Genomic DNA, 25,275 nt, shown 5'->3' with positions numbered 1-25,275 from the left:
TGAAATGGGATTTAAAATGTCAAGGAGGGTGTAAGTAATGCTCTAAGTAGAATATTTTCATAATCCCTGCGACTGAGAATCAATGAGTGTTTACTCCACAGCTCCATGTGGAAACCTGCAATCCTGGAAACAACCGCTGCTGCCTAAAACCACCCAAACTGCCCAATGGCCTAAACTTTAACATGACCTTGCGTTATTTTAATCCTACAACGGGTTGATGTCAGTGTATTTTTCACATCTGTGAGTGACATATTCCCAGTTCTGCCACAAGTTTCCACTGCATCCTCAGAAGATGCGGCACAGCACTGTTTAAAGGCAGGAGGTTATCTGAAGTGCTGAACGAAGAAAACGCCCCACTGACCCATCAGTTCCCCTATATGCTGCACAAATGAGAACTGAGAGTCTCAAAAATGTTTGTGAATACAATTTAAGATCCATACTTTCATGAATAAATAAAATAATAAACAAGATTCCGAGGAGAATTCAGGAATCCGTCCTGCCGCTGCTTTCTTCCACAAATATTCAAATGTGTTTCCCAACACGCCGCCTCTGGATTTGCCGCCCATTAATTTGCCTCGGCTCACTCTCAGAATGAGAAGAAAATCTCTTTATCAGCTTCCATGAGGCTTGACTCTCACTTGCAGCTTTTCCTTCCTCCATTCTCGTTCTGCGCTCCTTCTGAAGGCGTCGGTTGGCCTCCTCGCCCGCTTCCATTAAACATATAATAATATCTGTGAAATCATTAAAATCCTTCAACCATGTCCCATTCCTCCAAAGTGAATTTAGTGCGGAGCGCTGCAGCGCGTCAGGTGAAGATGGATGCAGCTCAACATGTGAGAGGAATGTGCTGCCTGAGCAAATCCAACACTAATTATTTTACCTATGTAAGTACAGCAGAAGACAACTGAGACCCCACGAGCAAGGAACGCCAATAACAGAGGGAGGACCGTTTAAAAGGAAAAAAAAATATTGAATTAACAAGACCATCAACGTTATTGTTTTAATGGTTTGTAAAAGTTTTATTGGTCTTGAGGCTTCTTATCTCAATGATGTCTTTAAATGATGAGCCTCACTGACCCTGAGGTTCTCCGGACTTTTAGTTGTTCCTAAAGAGAGGACCAAGACTTACCGTAAGGCCTCGTTCCCATTGTTGTTATTATCAGACAAAGATGAAGAAACAATCCATACAAGCTTCTCTATGCTTTGCACAATAACAAAAGCACCTTTTCTACACGACTTTTGAACAATCTTAACTGAGCATTTGGGGTGTTACAATCCAATCCATATCAAAATTTGTTGTTGCCGATCTGATTCATAGTAACTATTGGTTCATTTTTTAAACATCCGATTCGCTGACTAAAATTCGATCCAGGACATCTTTAGCCCAACTTCCAGCAGTGTGACTCAGAGAGAAATACCTGGTACTGAACAGAGGGGCTGAAGATTTCCAGAATCCTTGGATTTTCATCAAGATCATCAAGTGTAAATGAAATATGTGTCCAAACAAACAAGTAAACTAGAATGAATGTCAAATCCATTCACATTTTAGTTTCCTAAAGTTCAGCCCAATGTTGTTTTTCCACATTCAAAGAATCCAAAGGGAACATTCTTAGAACATTCTAGAACACTGGATGGTGTTCTAGGAAGTGTTTCCCCACAAATTAATGTATAAGTATCCAATTTTAACTTTCTTTTAGTCCCAGTGTTTTCTTATGGGATCTTTGTCTCGGGGCTTGCCGGCTTAATCCGTGGTTGTTGCGTTGTTTTGTTTTTTTTAGAAATAAAGTTTGATTTGATTTGATTTATTCTGCATCCATTTGCCAAAAAGTTAAGGCCTGTTCACACCGGGACGAATTTCGCCCGCGATTTTCGCCGACGTTTAACGCCTCGTGACTAAACAAAGGGCACCAATGTCAGTGTGCACACCGACGCGGAAAAAAAAGCCACGCGTCAAAGCGTCACTTTTTAAAAAACGCCCCGGGTTCGTTTTTTTGGTTCGACGCGCAGCTTCGAAAACTATACGACCAATGAGAACGGCGCTTTTGCACACGTGTCTGGAGCTTCTGAAGTTACAGTAAAACACAACTTGGGGGCGCTCAAACACAAAACTGCCTTTCTGAGCACACATACCAGCGAAGAAGATAGACGCCAAGTAGCGTCTACACTCCTGCGAAGAAATAATGACGGACATTCTAAAATATCCCGAACCAAGCACCAGTTGGAGCTACTGGTGCTTGAAATATTCATGTTTTCTTTGTTTGATTCTGACAAGCGCGTAAATACTTGCTCTCTTCTTCTGAGTGAAAAGCGACTTTAAGAAGCCTTAAGTTGCGCAGCGCCACCTTGTGTACAGGAGTATTTCTGTTTTATATTAAGCGCCATCTAATGTCAGGGAATGAAATTGCATGTTCACACAAACACAAAAAACGTGGATAAAAACGCTGGCGAATAACGGCTGGCGAATATTCGTCCCGGTGTGTACGGGCCTTAAGTCTTACCTGCCAGGCGAAGGGAGCCAGAGTTGTAGATGGCATCATCTCTCAGCTCCCTCACGTGCACAGTCACCGTGGAGACAGCATCAGGCCAGACTCCATCGGACACACGGACCTGGAACTGGTAGGTGCCGGTAGGAGCGTTTTCCTTGATTATTAGAAATCCTGTTCGCTTGTTCAGGATGAAGTAGCTGAGGGGAAGAACAAATGCGCAATTACCAATACCACAGTTTATTCGGGGTGGACTGGGGTCGCTCAGACTGATGCCCAGTACTGAATGGTAGTTTGAGCACAGGTGACGAGTGAATTCACCGCATGGTCCAACCTTTCCTTAATGAATTGAAGCCTGAGAAGGTCAAGCTGTTCAATCCTGGAATAACCCCTGCAGGCTGCTCATTAGTCATCAAGCTGCAGATCTCAAAGGGGGCTGCAGAAATTATTCCTTTCTGTGGTCTGACAAGTGAAATTAAAGCCCTGCATAACTGCAAACCCATCCATCTAAAGCTCCACAGCAGAATTATAAACATTGCTGCTCACAGCATGATCTTCTCAAACAGGCCATCGTGCAACAAATAGGAGCTTCATTGTCACGGCCTCACATTGAGATTCTCATTAGTGAGAAATCCCACAATAAAACAAACAGATCAGCAAAGTCTAGGGGTCTGTTTGTTGATACATTTGTGTAGCTAACATTGTTTTAGGCTGTAAGTCATACTTTTCAGTAATCCCCCATGAGGGTCGAGCACTGTGCAAAAAAAGGAGCGTTTTGTCGTAAAACTCTTGTAGATCCTTCAGCATCAAATCTTGAAGGATCTCTGGGTTTACTAAGAGGGGAGAGGCGGTTGTGAGGGAGATGAAGAGAGGAGGTTCACCTTTGAAGGGGGAGCCTCAAGCTGCATTTGCCCCAAAGAGTTTCAACGTAAAGTCAGTGTACAGACGCGATCTGAGGGCCTGTGAGACATTTTGAGCGTCAGGCGCAGCGAAAATTCCGACATGGCGCGATGCGTCCACAGTTTAGAACTTTGGTGAAGAATTCACATTAACCAATCAGGAAGTCAACTTTGGCCCATGACATGTTGATGACGTGATCAGTAGTTGGAGTCCAAACCCAACATGGAGGAGAATCTGATCATTTTCTTCCTGAACTTCATATTATTTTTCTTATTTTTGTTTTTTACTCATCTGACTGATGCGGGACAGCAAGTCATCAGACTGGGTCACAGAGACACAGAAGTACCGCTGAAAGTGTCATTCAGACGCAGCTCCTGCAGTAGATGGTGAACCTCACCGTACTGGGAGAGTCTCTGAGTGATCTCCTGAACCACGGAGACGTGATTATTGATGCCTTTGTAGAACTCTTCACAATTCACAACACAATACAACGAAATTACAGTGCAATTTTTTCCGGTTGAATAAAAAGTCAAGTAAGAGTAGAAAACTAAAAACTGCGAAATAAGACAATATAAGAAAGATATGTTAAAAAATATACAACAAAATATAAAAAGGAGGTCACACCTTCTCCGGTTATTGCACACTTCCCTAATAAATAAACTTTATTTATTAGGGAAGTGTGCAATAACCGGAGAACTTCATCGGTGTCTTCCATACATCAACTTTATATTATGAGATCTATAGATATATAGTTAATACATTGCAAAAACATAACATTTCACCAGTTTTAAAGGGTCTTATCAAACTTCATATAAGACAAAATTAACGATCAGTAAGATATCATTATTTCAGACATTTGATCCTGAACCTGTTGAGTCATTTGATCCTAAAAGGATATTTTTTTCCCTGTAATATTTGTAACATTTTTCAGCAGAATCTTTTTTGTGGTGGTGAGCGGTTTTGTTTTCAAGAAATAGACTCGTTTGACTTTGATTGATAATGACACAGTTTAAATGTATTTAACAAAAGCAGAACAAAAGTTTGAAAGTAAATATACACATACATTATTTATAAGGTAATTCTATTCTAGAATGTGTAACTATTGTCTAACATTAAGATGACTATAGTCTGGAAATAAGAACAGTTGACTTAAAAGAACACAGATTTGTAGATAGATATGAGTGTAAATATAAATATGAGTGTTCAAAACCAATTTTTAGATTTAATTTTTGCCACAACCTATCTTGATAAATGTTACCTAGATTCCAAATTCTCAATACCAAACTCTATTTCCATTGGCAGACTCTTTACTAAAAACAAGGCAAAACAAAGGCAGTGGATTCCTTCCACTGCACAAATCGTGTAGATGCAGCATTCTCCTGTACCTCAAAGTTTGGACTACAATACAACTAGATATAAATATATATTCCATACTAGTTTCCATTGTGAATGTTTTCTGTCAAACGCAGAGTTTTATTTATTTTTGACTTTTAACTAAACCACAGATATAAAAAATTTTCTAAATCAAAGTCTACATTTATTGAACAATGTGTTAGTGAAATGAAAATTTTAAGAGGAGCAAAGCACAGCCTGTTTATTATTGTCATGAATAGTTTTAGAGGGGAACAGTTTGAGCCGCGGCTGGTGTGAACATCACAAAGAACGACTCCGTAAAAGAACATCAAAGATGAAAATCATTAAAAAGAAATGAGCAAAATAATAAAATTAGAAATGACGCATACTGCACTATCTAATTACACAAGTGAATTATGTAACACAGCTGCTCTGTGTGTGGAGTTATATTTTGTTTAGGAGTCTGACAGTTCAAGGATAAAAGCTGCCTCCATCCGTCTGGTTCTCTGCTTCTCCACCTCCAGCTATTGGCCACAGGAGCAAAAAGACAAAAGTCCAGGGTGAGGTTTATCCATAGGGACCTGAAAATGTCATCTGGTAAAGATGGGATGTGTTTTGTGCCGTTTAATCACCATCTGTGGGGCATTCCTGTAGGAGTGCTGGGATACTGTATATAATGGAACTTTCTATCCTGGACCGAAAAAGGGAGGCCATCAGTTATTTTTCCACACCATTTTTTCTCCAGACTTTGAGGAGGTGCAGAAATTTCTACTGCCAGAGACATATTGGTTTTTCCAGGTGAGATTTTGTGCACTCCCAGGAATTTGTAACAGAAGACCCTCTTCACCCAACAATTGATGTGTAGTGGGGCCTCCGAAAGTCCAGCACCACCTCCTCTGCATGGTTTTTCAGCCCCATGGAGACGACTGCAAATCCATTAGGATTTGAGATAATACTGCTGTGTCATCAGCAAACATTATTGGGGCTCACTGAGAGTCAGAAACAAATGAAGAAGTATAAAAAAACCATTTATGATGGTAATTTAAAGCACATTTCAGATGATGTGGAGAATATGGCACTTCCTGCAGCTCTGGAGATAACTGTTTTCATGTGTTTAATTAGAGTTTCCAGACAGAATATTCAAATCCTCCAAGGAAACAGCATCATTTTCTGAGCAGTCTCATTAAACTGTGGAGTAATTTCCATGTTCAGATTGTGCAGGTGCTTGTTTCGAAAATTCAAGCTTCAAATAAATCTACACTTCTCATATGATTAAAAGATTTCAGACATTTTGTTTCCTTTGAGGGAGACATCAGCTGCAAACAGCATCTCACTGCAAGCCTGCATTTATTTGGAAAGCTTCCCAAATCCACATTGTTCACTGAAAACATTTTTTTACTGCAATCTTCAACAAAGTTAAACAGCTGAGGATGTATCCTCCAACAATTGAGTTTCAACATTTCTGGCAACATTTTTACAAGTTAATAGTATACATGAATTAAATGTTTTTTTTTTAATAAGGTCATAGCTAAAGATGGAAAGGAAAGAATGTTTTTCCTGTATTTTCTGGAAAATGAACTCATTTATGCTATTGGTTATGGCTACAAATGAAATTTGGACAAAAAATGGTCTTGCTTTCGGCCACTGCGTGGTATAGTGTACTTAAATTAGTACAATTCTAAGGCATATTTTTGACTGTAAAACAGGTGAAATGTAGTGTTTTTGCAGTGCATTGACCATTTATTTGTATATGTCATATGTTATGTGAGTGGTCTTAGCCCTGCCTATTTGGCCTTTTTAGTAGTGTTGGTAAATTGGACAGTTTGGCTGACGCTAGAGATTATCCAATCAATTAGTTTTTATCTTTGGATTAGACTAGATACCACTTTAAAAACTCAACTATTGTTTTAAGGCTGTGTCACACAGCCACTATGAACATTTTGTGCATATTGCATGGATAAAAATTTGTCATACGTGAATCGAATTGCAAAAAGTGAGAAAAGTTGTGGTTTTTAGGTGAAATTTTCACAGATGTATCACGAATTAACCACGTTAAAACCATGGAAGAAGTAATAGACCACACAAAGAACACGTCCCTTAACGTAGAACATGAACCGTGTGATTATTTCCCTGTTTACATGCAATGCATTAATGATTCGTGTGTCAATAACGTTATTTAAATGTGATATGTGCGCCATGTACTCAATATAAAAGTTATACATCAGTTGCACTTATATAGCGCTTTCTACCCTCTTTCGAAGGCCCCAAGCGCTTTACAGTCACAATCCCATTCACCCATGCACACACACATGCACACACACATTCACACACTGATGGCGGCTCCGCTGCCGAACACTGGCGCCAAGCTCCCACCAGAGGCAAGGTGGGGTGCAGTGTCTTGCCCAAGGACACTTCGACACATAGGCGTGCAAGGCGGGAATCGAGCCTGCGATATTACGATCATGGGTCGACTGCCCTACCGCTGCACCACGGCCAATTTATTCATTCATTCATTTTCAAATCCGTTTGTTCCCTTTCGGGGTCACAGAGCTTCCATAGTCTATCCCGGCCACTCATGACCGGAGGCAGGGGACACCCTGGAAAGGTCAAATCATTCCATGATTTAAAGAAATAAATATCATCAATAAACTGGAAATAACAGGATGTTTTGGTGGAAAAGCCTGATTTCTGCCAGACCTATTAAACTAAACAAGTCCAAACAGCAGCTGTCTGACAAAATAAAACACAAAATCGTCCACATCAGTATTTTGCTCATTCGCCAATTCTTTTGGAAAAAACAGCAGCTTAAAACGAACAATTTTTCCTGAATATTTACACAAAAAACATTTAGATACTGGTCCAAAACTGGAAAATTAAAAAGATCAAGATTATCTCCCAAAAACAAAAGATTGTGACCTGAGTTTGAATCTGTTGATCTTTTTACAGTTAATAAATAAAGAAAGGAGAAAAAGTCAACAAACAAAGCTGGCTTTGAAAGAGTTTTAAAGCTATTTAAAGCTTTTATTGTATGAATTGAAAAAGTGAATTTCATCTTTAAACTGATTTACGACAGCAGAAAATCAGAAAAAAGAGATGAATGGAAGCAATTTAGAAATGGTTGCTGTGAAATCAACACAATTAGAGTTTGGATTCAATTTTAGGTTAACTGAGTTTATGACTGTCTAGTTAGAATCGAATAATATTGAGTAGTACTAATATTTTCTGCTGCATATATCTCTGTTCAGCCTGCCAGACAGCTTATGTGATCCAGATTCAACCAGCTTTTTTCACTGGATCCAAATAATCTGCATGCAAGCATAAAAAAGAGCATATATCGTGGTGTAAGGCCTTTTCAGATAAGTCTGTGTGTATCTTTGTGAGGCAGACGTGTCTGAAGGTGCTTTGAGAGGCAAAGACCTCAAAGTTTGAGCCACAGATAATATTCCAACCATCATCATAGTCTATTTAGGAACTTTCTGTTACACAATTTGACGTCCTAACAGATTACATTAAGGTAAAAAAAAAATCAGTTTGGTCCTTTTACTCCATGGTGACCTTACTGAGAAAATGCAATCATTTATGTTTAATTAAAGTTAGTTTAAAGCTTAACAACCGTGAATCAAACAATAAACCACAAGTTTGTCTTTCTACTCTGTCTATGTTCTACGTCTATTTAAGTTAGATTACATGTTTTCAGATTTTCCCATCACGTCTAAGGTAAAAGTGTTGATGGTCTGAATGCTTTACCTTGGCACGTGTCCTTCAAACACGTAGGTCTTGTTGTCCCAATCATCGGGGTCAGGAGAGTAAACCTTTCCAAGCACCGTTGTTGGCATTCGACCTGCACAAAGAGGATGAATCGCATCATGAGCTAATGCTGGTTATGTGGCAAATGGTACAAGAAATACAAATCTAAAGAAAAGCCTCATGCTCAGTCTTTAGGCTTCACTGTTTTGTGTTAGGTCAGTGTTAGACCCAATAATAAAATTACTGTTTGACGGCGTTTAAAAAAAATCCTTTTAATTGTGATTTATTCAAAAAAAAACATCAAACTTTGAAAACGTCAATTTCAATGACAGATTTTATTAACGTTTTTTTAATTTTTTTTTATTAGAAGCTCTTTAAAAAACTTAAATGAACTGAGGTGCTGTCTTTTTAAGTGAAATACCATCAATGAACATGATCAACTGTGATTCAGCAGTAGAAAAGGTCTTTCATAGCACAGCTTTGCTGTGAGGTCTAAACAGGACTGAGCTTGATGTGATGAACCGCGGGATAAACTGTCTGGGCTTGCTTAGGTAACACCTACATAGAACAATGTGATGCACAGACATAACACACTGATGCCAAAAAGAACCACTGAGAAAGCAGCATTCAAAACGCATTTGTACAGGAGAGATGGCATGGAGGAGATTAATTGATAAGGTCAAGGGCCAATCAGGACGCAGAACATGAAGACCCACGAAACCTCAAGATCACAAATGTTAGATTGTAATATAGTGAGGGACTACTGTATTGGTTTTTATTTCATATTTCTAAAATTACATTTTCAAAACACAGCACAAGGGTAAATGAGAAATATATAAAAGGTTTAAAATATATCTTTATACATTCAAGTTATTAGAATTGACAAACAGCAGCCATTTAATGTAGTTTATTTTTGCCTGTTCACATGAGGTTCACATTAGGTAGGACAAATCAGACCAAGCTAGAATTATTACCAATTTTAAAATAAATCTCTTTAAAACACTGGAAAGTCTACTGGACAGCTAAAGCTTTGTCCAAAGTTAACCATTTAACCGTCCGACTGTCAGGCAGGAAGGCGTCGGGTCCCATTCTTAGTCTTTGGTATGACTTGACTGGATTGGAACTGACGACATCCCAGTCTCAAGGTAAACACTCTACCACTTTATTAAATTGGTTCATTGAGTAGGTTAAATTCAACTCATGAAACTAATCCAAGCATAAAGCTAAATTAAAGTCAGATGAACTTAGAAAAATAACTGAGACAGAATTAATAGTTTTATAACTATTTTTATTTTTGATTTGTTGACCCTTAAAAAAATATAAAGAAACGGTTTGAAAATGTCTTTAAAGAAACAACATATTTTTTTCTTTTTTAAGGTATCCAATGCCAACATAACACCCCCTTAAAGAGAACAAAAAGCCCTCTCACCTCTATGACTGTTGATGAAAATGTGTTTCTCGCCTGCCACGTGCTCGTGGTCATTTTGGTCACCAATGGTCACAGTCAGAGTGCTGGTCACTGTTTGGGCTGGATGACCACTGTCCCTTATGACGACAGGAATTAAGAACTCCTTCTGCCGCTCGCGGTCAAATGTCCTCAGGGCAGTCAGAGTTGCAGTTCCGTTCAGGTTATCCTGCAGGTAGAAATCGTTGCCATGGCGATAGTCAGCAGGCACGCTGAAGTGGAACGGTGCTCCGTTCTCGGGGGAGTCTAGGTCTATGGCTCGGAGAAGGGTGGACGTTTGGTTCAACCTCACTACCTAAACAAGGAGACGGAGGATGAATTGTTGATTTGTTAAATTTCACAGCATCAGATTCACACGTGGAAAACAAGCTCCACCTACCTGTGGTCCTGCCACATTCTCAAACACTACTGGGCTGTAGGCAGCCTCAAATTCTGGTCCGTTATCGTTTATATCCAATAGAGGCAGCTGAACTGTTGCACTTCCTGTTAGTGCTGGAACCCCGTGATCGGTTGCCATGACAACCAAGTGATGCTGTGCTACTTTCTCTCGATCCAGTGGTCGTGCAACCGACAGCACACCCGACTGATCAATGGTGAACAGCCCGTCAGGGTCCGATTCTGCAGACAGGCTATAGGTGATGTCCCGGTTCTGGCCTGAATCTGAGTCACTGGCCACCAAACGGGCCACACTGGTTCCCACAGAGATGTCCTCGGGCAGTGGCGCCAGTGACAGGAAGTGTGGAATAAAGACAGGTGCATGGTCATTGAAGTCCTCAACTTCTACCACGCATTGCAGAAGGCTGGAGAAGTCCAGGTCTTCCACCTAAAACACAGATCACACTGGTACCGCTATGGAGGAAGGTTTTCAAATTAAAATAATGGAGGGTTGCTGTCTGTAATTGATTATTCGTCTCATGGAGACATATCCGTACTGTTCTGTTTCCATCTAATATAGTGCAAAACAAGATACGCTCATCCCCCAGCGTGTCTGCTGTGTGGCATTGAAGTTTACAGTTAAATATTATCCATAGGTTGATCACAGCCAAGAACTGCCTTGTGAATTTGAAAAAGAAACCCTTAATTTGGACTCTAATGGTTTGGTTCAAAAACCATAACAAAGTGCTGAAAAAAAGGTTTAAGACCCACTTCAGTGAAAATTCTGTTTTTGGTGTTTTTAACATGTTATTGTTGCATTTTTGCGATGATGGATGACATTTATAACAGAAATTAAGCTTAAATTTGCATTTCTGAGTACCGGTACTTCTTTATTCAAATCGTTGTTAATCAAAACATTTTATTGAAAAAGGAGCCAAATTGTGACATAGAAAACACGTTGTGCAGGCCACAAGCTTTGATAAATAGGAGGGGAAGGGCAGTGGGGTTGCTCTGCAGGAAGGGTACCGCCCACATCTCAGAGGTAAATTTCGAATAAATTTCTGCTGCTCTGCAGAAAATATGCCCTCGAAAACGGCACTGTTTTTTTTTTTTTTTTTTTTTTTTTTTTTTGGTTAAAAACGTCATAATCACGATCAAAAGACCCACTGGGGATGTTTTGAAAGTAGATCTAAAGAAGATGGAAGTAACTTTTTGAAACGTATGATCATTAGGAATCTGTCATATGAGAATTTCCTTTTCAGAAAAGGTGATGGTAAGTTTTGGTTTTACAATTTAAAATCAACTAACTTTTGCATAAAATTCTTACATAAAAACAATATTTACAGGAATTTTCATGCGTTTTCTGGAAACTGCATCCAATTGGAAACAAACTTCAGCCATTGCTGCTCGTCTATGCCTATATTTTTTTTAACACTTTAAACTAAGACTATGTTTTCCATACAAATACACTGCTTACTTATAAGATCTTGTAGATTTAGAAAGGAAAACATGACACACCTGCTGGGATTTGCGGAAGTCCCACTCACCTTAAGTGTGAGGTTGAACCTCTGCTCGCTGTGCCGCTCATAGTCCAGGCGCTTCTTCAGCTTCAGGACGCCGCGCTGCTCCTGCTTGTGACTGACCATGTAGAACTTCTGCTCTGGGTCTCCAGCCACGATGCTGAAGGTCAGCTGGGCGTTTTCCCCAGTGTCTCTGTCCTCCGCTGAGAGCCCCAGAACCTGAGAATGAGCAGTGACAGATGGAAATAATGGATGCTGGGAAAAAAACTGAGATGACTGTGAAGGTTAAAATATAGTTTACCTTCAAATAAAAAAAAGGAATGGATAAGTATTTTATTGAAAAAGTGAAGAACCTAAAAGTTTCTTACCAACGTTATATATATATACAACATATTTATGTGTGTGTATATACACGTACCATAAAATTTGTGTTGCAGTTTTCATCTGAGCCTGAGTCTGATTTAGCTGATTAGCCTTTGTTTACAGGACAAACTGTTTGCAAAACACATTTGCAACTCTTAACATCTCCTGCCCAAGCTCCATGTATTGACTTATAGCTATTTGCTTAATATATTCTACAGGTATGCTGATTTGATTTGCATATATATAAGTGGGGGCAAACATTACCCTTTGGAGAATTGTTACTAGGCAAAAAATACTTTTTTTGCACATAATGTTCACACCTTATACAGCATTTAGCTATAATAGCCTTCAAAGACATAATTGGTTTAAATACAAGCATCTGATTGAACTCAGTGGCAGCCTCTATTGATTGTATGTGACTCATTTCATTGACGTTGTGTTTTGTTGCATGACTGGATTCTCACTCTGTAACCAGTCAGCCGCCTTGATTGTGGTTTTTCGGGAGTTTATGTGTCAGCTTCTTTTCTGTCAAAAGCACACTCAGGGGCTCGGATTACAAAGAGCTAAATGTCTAAGCCAAAAATGCTATATGCCCTTGTGAAACGAGGAATATTTAGAGCTAACCTTGCCTGTTGGCCAAAAAGTACGAGAATGGATTTTCTTTTTGGATGAATACTTTGTGAATTCTTTGGAAAACATGTGTTTCAAGCATTGGCAGTAATTGAGAACTGGACTGATCAACCCCTTCCCCCTTCCATTTCAGATAGGAAGTACCCGCTGGTATCAAAAAGCCAATATCCCATAGACTTCTATACAGAAATTAACAGGCATTACTCAGTCATTCGATTGCTCGGAATCATTGTTCTTGCTCTACTACCGTTTATTAACATGTTATTGCTAATCCTAATTTTTTTCATGATACTTTTGCTGTAGTGCAAGTAATTAAAAAAATATAAACTTACCAATCAGAGATGCCTTAGTAAAAAAGTATATGACTTGGTGTCAAATATTTGAAGCAATTGATTGACAGATTCTCTTTCAGTGGAAAGGTCCATCTAACATGTTCACTCCTGGTTGAAAACAGGGGTTGCCATAGAAACATAGATGGACCAATCACGTCTTAATGAGGACATCTGGTTTCAACACGGTGACAGATGTATTGCGGAAAAACTGCGACTAAATTGACTTAATTTGGTTGGAACCCGAAGCGAAGCATTTTCTATCGGTGACATCACACACGATCCGTCCAGTTGTATTACACAGTCAATGGTTTTGTGACTCAAGACTGCTAAAGGGTCTATATCTTGTTTTTCTTAAGCTTTTTGAAGAAAACTATTTCCATATACATGATAATGCATTACCTTTGGCACACTGAAGAATAATTTATTAGGAAATATGAGTTATTTTCGCAAATCATTTTTCTACCCTGAAGTAAGACAACTGGATCTCAGAGGCTCCGGCTTTCTCTCCTTTTGGGTGCCGCCCATTTCATGATATCAACCTAGAGTCGGCCGCGGCAGCGTGTCAGTGTTTTGCCCACGAAAACAAACAACATCTGAACTTTTGCAAAGACGGATTTACATATAAAATGAAAGTGTATAGCCGAGCACCACTAGCTCCATGGAGAAAGTGGGTGTGTTAGCCTGGGGGCGGTGCTGACAGCGCAGACTCTTCCTGGAAGGGGCGGTTCTCACTTATCTACGTCAGCCTGTGAGGACCCACTCGTTTTCATGGATTGGGAGGGGCTAAAGCTCAGAGAACCATGAATGGATCAAAATCCCGCTTTGGATTGTTTTTTTGTGAGGAATGAACATTATAATACACCTAAAAGTTTATTTGACATGATATAGGCCCTTTAATAATCACTAATAAAGGCAACCCTGCTTGAATGTGAAGAATCCGTGTTCTTTACAGAGATGAGTCCAACTTTTTGAGCCAGAAAAAGGTTGTATGATATTAAATCCTGAAGTGTTTAGATATACTCAACCCTCATTAAATAAAGGTTTGGCTGACTTATCAAATTGTAAATGTTATTCTAAACTCTGCTGGATTATCTGGGTTTTCAACATATTTTGCTTGATAAACATATTCATAATAATAGTAGTACAGTGTTTTGAGAAGAGAATCCAGCTGAAGCACTCCAGAGCAAGAGTCAACAGGTCAATGCTTGGAGATTATGATGGAAAAAAGCCAAGATTGCAAGTCTTTGCAGAAAGGTAGGATGGTTAAATATGTTCTAGATGTTCTACACAAACAATACATGTTTTCTTTTGTGATGTTTAATGAATTTCTGTTGAAAAAAAAAAAATCAAAGGAAAATCCTGCTGACTCACCTCTGAGTTAGGCTCAGCGCTTTCTGAGATCTTGACCCGGCACGAGTGATCTATAAATCGTGGAGCGTGGTCATTCACATCCTTGATATGAATGGTCGCAGTTCCGGTTCCTGTCATCCCACCCCCATCTCTGGCCTCCACAACCAGCAGATACGACTCCACCTGCTCCCTGTCCAGACCTCCCATCCCTACGCTGATGGTCCCTGTGGTGGGATTGATACTGAACACCTCTGAGAACGGGGTCACTCCTCCTACCGCGGTGCTCGTGGCATCAACAGTTCCTACAATACGGTAAGAAAGTACAGCATTCTGCCCCACTGCAGAGTCATCCAGGTCAGTCGCGGTCATGTCCATCACTGTTGCCCCCATTGGCGAGTTCTCTGCCACCTCCCCATGGCAGCTGAGAGCGCAGGTGAAGACGGGGGCGTTGTCATTGATGTCCCACACATTGATGATGACATCTGTGAAGCCAGTCAGACCTTCTCCGCCCTCATCTGTTGCTAAAACAACAAAACGCCAAACAGCTCGCTCTTCCCGATCTAAAGTCTGGTGGGCGTAGATCTTTCCCGTCACCTCGTCGATTATGAACTCGCTCTCTGCCCCCTGGCCATGGAGAGAGTACCGCAGCGCCTCTTGGTCAGCATCCTTGTCTGGGTCAGAAGCTGTTACCTAAAACAAAACAAGCACTTTAGTTTTTGACAGACACATTTATGGAAATTCTGCTGATTTGGAAGATTTTTTGACAGTTAGCCTCTTTGTAGTTCAGAACTCTGGTAGAAAATTTGATTTTTCCATCCTTAGCTCTCCCTTCTTCCTCTGGTGCACTTTTATCTCCTTTACACTCAACCGTAGCAAATTACAATGTAAGCAAAGGTGCTTCAACTGAGCAGTAACCGTAGTGCGATGTAAAACCCAGTTTACCGGCTTTTATGGAGTGCTCTTCCTGAAAAAATAACTGTAAACTGTTTGAACAGAAATATGAGGTTTTTTTTAGGGGAGCAGGTTCCTTTTGAAGCCAGATTGTCTCTATCATCAAGGATTTTTCTTTGCAACTACTTTGTTGTAACTGCTAATAAATAATCAAGGTAAACTTTCATATTTTAGTATAATTAATTTTTGTACATTTACATAATTGCACAACATTTCAAAAGGCTTTTGATTTTTTAATTTTGCTTGCTTTTTTAACATTGTTGTGAATCCACTCATGGATGTGTGAGGCGACCTTCTGTCATCCATCTCTGCCTGTAGAACGAATTTGACTTAATTAAAACAAATCCTGGGTTTGTGTCAAGTGGTGTCATGCAGAAAGCTGCCAGAGTATTTTTCTGGCATTTTAATCTGTGCAGATTATAGTAAAACATGTGATAACAGGATGAGTTCTGGCTGAAAGTTAAAATTTTACTAATATTCCAGGTAAAAACAGGACTGTAAAAGACTTTAAAACAAAGAGGGTTGTACCTGCAGCACAAACACAGGGGAACCATCCATCTCCTCTGTCACGCTGCCGTAGTATTCGTTGACCGTGAACACCGGGGCCTCGTCGTTTTTGTTAACTACGTTAACCGTCACTGTTGTGTAATCTTCCCACTTTCCATCCGAGGCTAAGACGTGAAGCTTGTACCTGGAGAGAAATGGAAGTTCTGAGTGTTTTCCAAACATTAACAGTCCTCATCCCATGTTTATCTGCTTTCTGGTAACCTGGACAATGCGGCTGTGAGTTACGAGTCTCTAGAATCCCACCAAGTGCACCGGACATGAGCTTCTGGACAGTTTTAAGGTTGACACAGTCAACATCACTTCCTGCCGTCTGCGGATTAACATAGCGTGACATCTGACCTGCTTTGAATCCTAAAGCATCTTATGACCACTGCTGCCCCAAACCCAAGTATCTGAGCAGAATATGAGAACCACAAAGAGCTCCAGTCTCAGCAAACCCTCAAAGGTTTGCTAAATCCATGTGATGTTCAAATGAATCTGGTGTTAAACAGTAACGGATACAAAACATCAAAGTCTTCCTCATATGGAGTGCAACCGTACCTTTTGATGTGCTCGTAGTCCAGAGGCTGAGCGATGAAGATAGTGCCCACCTCAGGCTCCACATCAAAAACGCCTCCGGTGTTTCCTGATGTGATTTGGTAGCGAAGTTTGGCGTTTCCACCTGCAGTCAAACACAATGATGAAGAGAATGAAAAGTCAGAAAACAAACCCTAGCTTTGCTTTTTTTAATTCATTGTGTCTATAAGATGAACTGACTTCTTGGGTTATTAAAAAGACAAATTCTGGAGGGAAGATAACCACAACATTGCAGTTAAATGTTTATAATGAGGATAACTCAATAAGTCAACTAACTTTTCTTTTTTAAACATCCTTTAACAGCTAAAAACACTCAACTGTTCTAAAAAATCTTTAAAAAAATCTTTGCCAGCCTATTACGTTTTTTTTTTCTACCTTAAGGCTACCAGAGAGTGTTGGTTGAAGTGAGCTTTAGTCAAATCAGAGTTTTTCTTTTGATCTTTGCTTTGGAAGCTAAGCAGTGTGAAAGATTTATTGGTTGGATCTAATCATTTCCTGTCTGGACGGGGTATACACAGAGTGGCAGAAGAGATTAAGTTTTCTTGCTCCAATTTTCCTCTTTATCTCGTCAGCTAAATAGTTTACTTATTTGCTGAAAATGGCCCTCCAAAGTAGCTCACTGGTCAGTCTGCTGTACCCTCAGCTATAGGTTTAACTGTTAACAGTGGTAAGTTCTGAAAAGATATCGATGTTGCGGTGAAAGGCATTGTGAGGGTAAAGGCTGGGGCAGATTTAATTCTTTACTTTGTTATATTGATTTGTTTGAAATCACTGTTTGACTCCAGAGTACTCTGGTATTCTTACACACTCCAACAGAACATTAACATGTTCAGCTGAACAAGAATATTTTATTTGTTAATAATGCTTTACTTTTGTTGCCAAACGATTCACAAGACTTTTGTTTTGAAACAATTAAGTCCCGAACACGGGCTGAAAATATCATATAGCTCCAACAACTGCTCATTATTGGGAGTGTTTGTTTGACATAAAGTCAGATACGGATCTTTTGGTCCTCAAATGGTCATACACTAAGTAGATTTTATTTAAATTGTTTTTATTTGTTTAATGTACAGCTCACATACAAGATTATGTTTTAGTATTCCACAACAAAGATCAGACACACAATAGAAATACACATCAACAGTTCAAGGTTGTCTGCGGAGAAACCGCAAAGCATCCACCAAACATTTTCATGATTAATCAACATTTTGTGATTAAAACTCTTTTTCATACTCAAAATGAAAAAAGCTTATTTTATGTTCTTCAGTTCACTTCTGCTCTTTGATTTGCAAACGTGTTCTAAATGTATGATTCCAGTGTTGTTCAATCACACCAGAGTTCACTTGCAAGTGAACTGTAGTTTTGGGTGTTTGTTTCATCAGCAACTGATTTTGTAAAAAGCTTGGAACACAGACTTTGAGAGAAACAAACAAACAAAAAAAGCGTGTTTTCTTAGAAATTTGACATTTGCAGGTTGTCACCACAGTAATATTTTCATCAAATGATAAAAATCTGCCATTCCATCAATCTCGAGCTGAAAATGTTTTTTCTCTCTTTGCCCAGAACTTTCCTCTCATACTCACTTAATAATCTCTTTGTATTTTATCCCTGCAAAGTATTTTAAGTAATCTATTAGATGCTGATCGACAAAACTTTTCTCTCAACGCAATTACTACTAAAGCCAAGGTCTGCATCTCAATCACCGCAGCATCCAGCACCCCCAAAGTTAATATAAAAGAGAAAGGAGACGCCTCTGAGGACTGGAGGAGATTCACAGCTTATTAGTGAGATGAAAGTCAAGCAAGGAGAAGAGAGAATGCTCTTATCCAGATCGTTTTGTACCGTCTGTCTCTTTTTATTTTAAATGGGACATTTGGGATTACATTCAATTGTATCTTAGATTTTTCACCCTAATTTTCTTCTTTTTTTTGTATTTTCCCCACAGTGTTTTCCAGAATCCTCTGAGTAAAAAAAAATTGCCAAGACTAAGAAAACAGCAGTAAAATTAAGCAAACAAATGAAGAGAAAATTACTGTTATTTTCCTCAACTTTTAAATTCTTTACTCTCCTTTGGTACTTAAACACCAAACCCAACAACGTGTTCAGTCAATTCTTTAACTGACATGAACTCCTGCCACTCTGCAGAACCTAAGTATACACCAAAAATGTTCTGCACCCTTCTTCTTTGCCATTTTAATAAACAAAAGAAAGAAAAAAACATATTTATATATTTCATAATTAACATTATTGCTGCTACCCATAATGAAAGAAAACATTAAAGAAACAAAATACATTTTTCAAATTAACTTTAAAAGCCCAAATAATGTTTTTTGGGTCCTCCAGTGTTACAAATACTTCGAAAATCCAAACACTTAGCTAAACCAACATAAAACTTTTAATTTGTTTTCAGAGCTTAGTTAAGGATTCTGAGTCATCTTAGTTTTCCTCTGTCAATTAAGAATATTGTGGCTCTCCAATCAATATGATCTGATTAAGTGTCCTTCATGCATTCTAAATATATTCACTCTAATGAAGAATAATTAGCACATTCTCCCTGTTCAGTGTTGGCCAATGCCTGGTCAATAATCCCAAAAGAATTATAAAACTACTGGCTTTTTCAAGAAAACTGGCACTATTTTCTGAATCCACCACTGTGTTCAGTATGCAAATGTATACAAACAACTCTGCACACACAGCAGCTGGACTACTAAAGTGATGAAAAATACTTCAAAGATATTTGGAAGCGTTTATGTGTTTCACAAAAAAGCTGAATAAGCAGATGTGACCTGACAAATGTGTGCTTGACTTTACTTCCACAAAACTGAAAAGAAAATCCATCCATCCATCCGTCCATCCATCCATCCATCCATCCGTCCATCCATCCATCCATCCGTCCGTCCGTCCGTCCGTCCGTCCGTCTATCCGTCCGTCCGTCCGTCCGTCCGTCCATCTATCCATCTGTCCATCCATCTTTTTTTGTTCTTGGTTTTATTTGTAGCTGCTTTGGTTTTTCTCCCCTATAATGAGTAAATATAAATCATTGAGGCCTCCTTTTAAAACTGTTTGTTGATCTTAGTGTCGAACCAGGTTCACATTTCAACCCCAAATTGTACGGATGCAGGCAAATGTGCAGAGGTATAGCTAGAGTTAGAACACGAGGCGACGCAAGCTTTCTTGCAAACATATCTTTATAAAATCCAACCTGCGGTCTGCGGTGCGTGAATGTAAAGGTGACATTTCTGTGTGACAAACTACAGAAAATATCAATAAAACATATTTGTTTGTGGTAGTGTTGCACACCGTGACTCTGAGCACTTTGGCAATGTTACAGAAAATTCAGAAAATGTCACTAGTTCACAATAGATGTCTGGTGACATCCGAGTCCTTTGCACTTGAGCAATTTTACTTTTTTCAGGTTTTTTTATTTACTCAGACTCATTCCTCATGAATACAGACATTTGCATTAAGTTTAGTGTTAGCACATTTCTGCTCGTTTATTTGTGTATCGGACCTATGCAAGTCAATCATTCAACTAATCAATCAATCAATTAGCCATTTGTAATAGTTAAATCACATTGGAACAAAAACTGCAGGAGTTTCCACACGTATTCTACTGACTGCAATGCAGAACATTTAACAGTAGAGTAAAACACACATTTTTTTTAACTAAATCAAATGATTACATAAAAGAAATTATTCAAAGTTGCTAGAAAGCCCTGGAAATTGCAGTTACTCATAGCAACAAAGAATGAAAAATATTAGGATAAGGTCACATATTGTGTCCCAGTGACTGCTTCTGCTTTTATGGCGTTATAACCTCAGAAAGGCCTTCAGTCTGATTGAACAATGAAAGCCGTGCACTTTGGCAATGGCCCAGAGTTTATGAGTTCTTATTATGGATGAACAGAACCAGCCTCACCATATAAACCCACCTTTCATGCAGTTTACGCACCATTGAGTTTGATAAGGCGAGGTTTCCTACACAGACATCATCTCTGGTGACACCCACCTTCATCGCCGTCGTTGGCACTGACTGTGACGATGGCAAACCCGACATCAGCGTCCTCGTCCACGTCTACCTCGTAGGATGAACGTGCAAACACGGGCTTGTTATCGTTGACGTCGCTGATGAAAACACGAACATATGCGGTGTCTGAAACAAAACAAAAAAAGGGAGAAAAGCAGGAAAAGGAAGATCAAACATGGGGTTATGCTTATTCAGTGGATGTGAACGGGAACATCTGGACTCCTCGTCACATGGTGACAACTGACTTTCTTTAACGATGTACTACAATACACAGCCGAGCAGGGACGAGAAGCTGATCTACACACTTTTAGAAGATCTTCAATCTGTTTTTCCCACAATTCAACTCGTCTTTTTCCAGCCTATTTCACCAGAAGAATTCAGCAGCTTCCTTCTCTGTTCCGCATCCAGCCGCAGGCAGGAATTGAGTTAGACGCACCCCGAGGGTGTCAGCAAAGGCCTCTGTAGTTGTGCAACGCAACATACCACACTTCCTTTGATATCTTTATCAAAATGAGCATAATTTGCAATAGAGCTTCAAGATGGGATTAATTATTAAAGCCAGGACGGAAGAGCTGGTATTCAGTTGGTAGGCCAAATAGCTTACTAATGCGGCCCTCAGAGCTGAAACAAAACCAGCTGCAGATGCCAGAGGTTGGCTCATCAGAGAAGAGGAGAGGCTGAGAGGGGAGGACGATGGAGCAGGACTTGGACAAGCAGATACAGCGACCGTGTCGCTCACCCCCATCTCATGTCAGCCAGAGACGCTTGCTTATCCTTGTTTTAACACTTCTAGTCGGAGCCACGCCACAGCTAGCTGTGAAGTAGCACTCTTCTGCCTGTGAAAATTGTTTTATCAAAGCTCTCTCTGAGACTCTGCTCTCTCTGATCTGCTCAGTAAAATCTGCAGAGTACACGACACGATTTTGAAGTATCTTACTCACATGAATCTTCTTTTTCTTCCTTAGAAGAGTTTTTTTTAACAAAATGGGGGGAAAAAAGAACAATTTTAACCGAGGTCTGTGGTATAAATGAAAAAACCTGTTCTAGAATAATAAATAGTACAATTTAAATTTGTTACTGTGATTTGGAGGGGGTTTAGAATATCCTATTAAGTGGTTCTGAGCACAAATGGCTTTCTAAAGGGCAATACTTCAGCATCGGCTGTCAAGATTCGAAATAAGCCAAATTTTAGATGAAGATCAGGTTCACCTAAATCTGAAAATGCAGATGCAGTGGAGACAGATTATGTTCAAAGGAGTGACGCAAAGCTCAGAATCTTCCTCCGAAAAGTTCCCATGGATAAAAGAAACCCAGAAAAACTCCAGACACAAAGCAAAATCTTTCAGCCTGTCTCTTCTGGACCGTGGAACCAGACTTTGAGTTCAAAAAAGAGGCTTTAAAATTATTCCATTCATAAAGGAAACTGAATGTGAATAAAACAAATTGCTTTTACTTGGTTTATTAAGTACGTGTCGCACACCCTTTACTTATACAATGTGCGCACTTTTTAGGTATAAAATGTCAGTTTTTCGTGATACATGCGTGATATACATAATTCATAAATGTGTCTTGCGTTCGTCATCCGTCTGTGCGCAGAAGTCCGTCGACGGTTTTGGCTGACGGGTCTTTACGTGAATTTGGTAATTTTTGGTCGATTGACACAGTTTATATGTATTTTACATGGTTTATACACAGTTGTTTCGTAACTCTGTGTGTGATTTTATGCGAAAAGTTTATACAAATTTATGGCTTTCCACAACCGTTCCACGTATGTCTAGCAGAATTGTCATGCATGTACCACTGATGTATAACTTTTATATTGCGTATGCGGTACAATAATCACGCATGGTTCATAATTAATGTTGGTAAATGACGTAGTGCTTTTCTACCTTGTGCGAAGTCCAAAAGCGCTTTACAGTCACAGTCCCATTCACCCAATCGCACACTGATGGCGGCTCCGCTGCCGAACACTGGCGCCAACCTCCCACCAGAGGCAAGGTGGGGTTTAGTGCCTTGCCCAAGGACACTTTGACACATGGGTGGGCAAGAATCGAACCTGCAATCTTCTAATCAGAGGACAACCACCCAACCACTGCACCACGGCCGCACTATGTTCTTTGCTTTCTGTATTCGTACTTCTTCTGTGGTTTTAATGTGTTTCATTTGTGATACATCTGTATAAATTTCATGTTAAGACCACAACTTATCTCACTTTTTCCTCATATACTCACGTATGACCAATGTTCATCCGTGCAATAGGCGCAAATTTGGCTGTGTGACACGGCCTTGACATAAATGACATTATATATCTTTGTTCGATTTATAAACATTTTAGGCCACAATATATCTTCGTGAAGAATTCATCAATATGTCGGGACTACCGGTACTTTAAAAACTGGACGACAACTGGACAATTATCTTGACGCACGTTCTCCTGTTTGCAAGTTTAACCCCTGCTGAAGCCAAAAGAAACCAGGTTTAACCCTTGTGTATCTTAGATGACCCCACCCTTGCATTGACGGGTTCTCCCCACCATGACAAAAGTGGATAAAGGTGAAGAGGATTTCATGTAATCCATGGACACCAGTGAAGATCACAAATCATTGAAGAAAAAAGGTTCAGCGCACTGTCTAGTGGGTCTAGATGACCCAACTCCCAATGTTAAGTGCCTAGGATAGCACAAGGGTTACACAAAGGATAGGAAGGCAAACATTTTTCACTAATCCATTCGAACAGGAACCTCGACAATGTTCAACTATACCATGCTTGGATTGGTGTCTCCAAAGAATTTTTTTATTGAGATAAAACCTCAGGGAAGGTTGGTTCACATTCAAACCTTTATTTCTTTTTTTCTTTTGCATTTTTTCCCCCCAAAAAAGATATCTTTATTGTTGTGGGATCGCAGCTAGGACCCTCAACAATATGAACCAGGTTTACAAACGGGGTGCAGGTCTAAGCCGCATTTATGAGTTTTGCAGCAATCTGGTTTTAAGCAGCCATTCATTTTCATGTCTGAATATGTTTTGAAAACTGTACTACAAAAAGAAAAAAAATTGATTTTTTAGTTTGAGACCCCTCAGCCTGATTGGAATTCTTTTATATTTTCTTACAATAATTTTATGACAGCACTAAAATTACCACAACTGACTCAGTTTTTGGTGGTTCTGTAAAGTTACTCAATGAATAAATGAATTTTTCCCTCTGAGAGTATTAAAACATTATTTGTATTTAGATTTTGCTGAGTAGTTTTAATACATGTCTGAACTGATCTGCGCATCTTCGTGTTTTGACACAATATTAATCCTTCAAATTTTTGGGAGGGGATGGAGCTACAGTAACGTTCCCGTTATTTTTGTCATGTGTTTTTCCCCCTCATACAACTCTCTCTGTTCACCCATCTGTCTCAGCATCTGTTCATTTCTTTTTCCTCTCTCTACTCTATCAGACCATTTCATCTGGCAGCAAATGAGAGAAATAGAGAGATGGAGAAGGGGGGGGGGGGCAGGAGTGACAGCCTGAGAGAGAAAGATCGCCCTTGGTCCTTCGGCAGAGGAAGATGAGCAGATGTGGGAAGGAAACATGAGGAGGAAAACAGAGCTTATTGCTGCCTTCAACGAAGATGTGGAGCCCTAACGAAGTCTGTGCAGCAGCTGTCTACAGCACTGCCCACCTTTATGCTTTTTTCAGCAGGAACAATCACCTCACAGCCCTGCATTTCCAATGGAAACTCCAGGTACACAGGTGCAATCAAATGCTATGTACAACTGTATATGTGTGGCAATCCGTTAGACCATTTACTATTTTGTATTACTGATAGATAATTGACCAAAACTCAGCTTTAGCACAAAATAAACTGCATCATTAATTTTTTACTCTACATTGAACATCTGCAGCACAGATTTAAATTTCCTCGAGGCTTCAGAAAAAGCTAAAGTTAGAAAGACAGATGTTTGTCTATGATTGGACAACAAAGAACACATTTGAGTTTCCATTGCGACTGACTTAAAATGATCCAAGTAACCTGGTTTCATCACAGTAGCAGGTTGATTCGCATCAAGCTGCGTTCGCACCGCCCCTCTGCAACGCACGTTCGTACAACCACTTCCAAAGAAAAGTCTATGTAAACACGCATAAATGCCCGTTTCAGGATTCCATCTTTAAAACTCCAGCAATCACATGCTTCTACCCAAGTTTCTACGACTGTTTTTGGGCTCTATGTACAAGACGTGCAGCCATTGAACACGCGTTGAAGGTTAAACCAGGTTGGACTTTGACCAATCAGGGATTTGGATTTGGTAGGGACGTATGGATGGCTTCCCTTTTAAGTCCCAGAAGTACCAACTGTTTCAGAAATTGATTGTGAAGAAGAAATTAATTCATTCATTCCAGCTGGAATGATACAACACCAAGTCAGTCACATATCAGAATAGAGGTGCGACAGAAAAGTCTGGTGCCATAATTGTAAGATTTGCATCGCTTCCCACCAAGCCTCTTCCAACTGTAGGTGGCAAACATGTGCTAGGAAACAGTGGAAAAAGAAAAAGAAGAAGAGGCCCTTCTCTGCTTGGCCAGAGTGAACATCCTGAGCTAAATGCATGCTCAAGAACCACATTAGATTTTAAAAAATATATATCTG

At 39.6% G+C, this 25,275-nt stretch overlaps 1 protein-coding gene across 1 annotated transcript in view; it reads right to left on the bottom strand.

Moving 5' to 3' along the window:
• The window catches only part of LOC110014444 (neural-cadherin-like), a 338,096-nt gene that overhangs the window by 129,301 nt on the left and 183,520 nt on the right, over positions 1-25,275 (bottom strand). The window contains exons 16-24 of the mRNA XM_023953704.1: positions 20,622-20,765; positions 16,577-16,697; positions 15,998-16,160; positions 14,540-15,208; positions 11,871-12,062; positions 10,328-10,771; positions 9,913-10,243; positions 8,484-8,577; positions 2,499-2,683 (exon numbers count right to left, since the gene is read on the bottom strand). Of these exons, the coding sequence (XP_023809472.1) occupies positions 2,499-2,683; positions 8,484-8,577; positions 9,913-10,243; positions 10,328-10,771; positions 11,871-12,062; positions 14,540-15,208; positions 15,998-16,160; positions 16,577-16,697; positions 20,622-20,765 (2,343 nt within the window). The remainder of the gene's footprint in view (positions 1-2,498; positions 2,684-8,483; positions 8,578-9,912; positions 10,244-10,327; positions 10,772-11,870; positions 12,063-14,539; positions 15,209-15,997; positions 16,161-16,576; positions 16,698-20,621; positions 20,766-25,275) is intronic.

This window comes from Oryzias latipes, chromosome 3 (genome assembly GCF_002234675.1).
Source record: "Oryzias latipes chromosome 3, ASM223467v1".
Lineage (NCBI taxonomy): Eukaryota > Metazoa > Chordata > Actinopteri > Beloniformes > Adrianichthyidae > Oryzias > Oryzias latipes.
The sequence above is the reverse complement of the archived record's forward strand: the minus strand, read 5'-3'. Positions and strand labels throughout refer to the sequence as shown.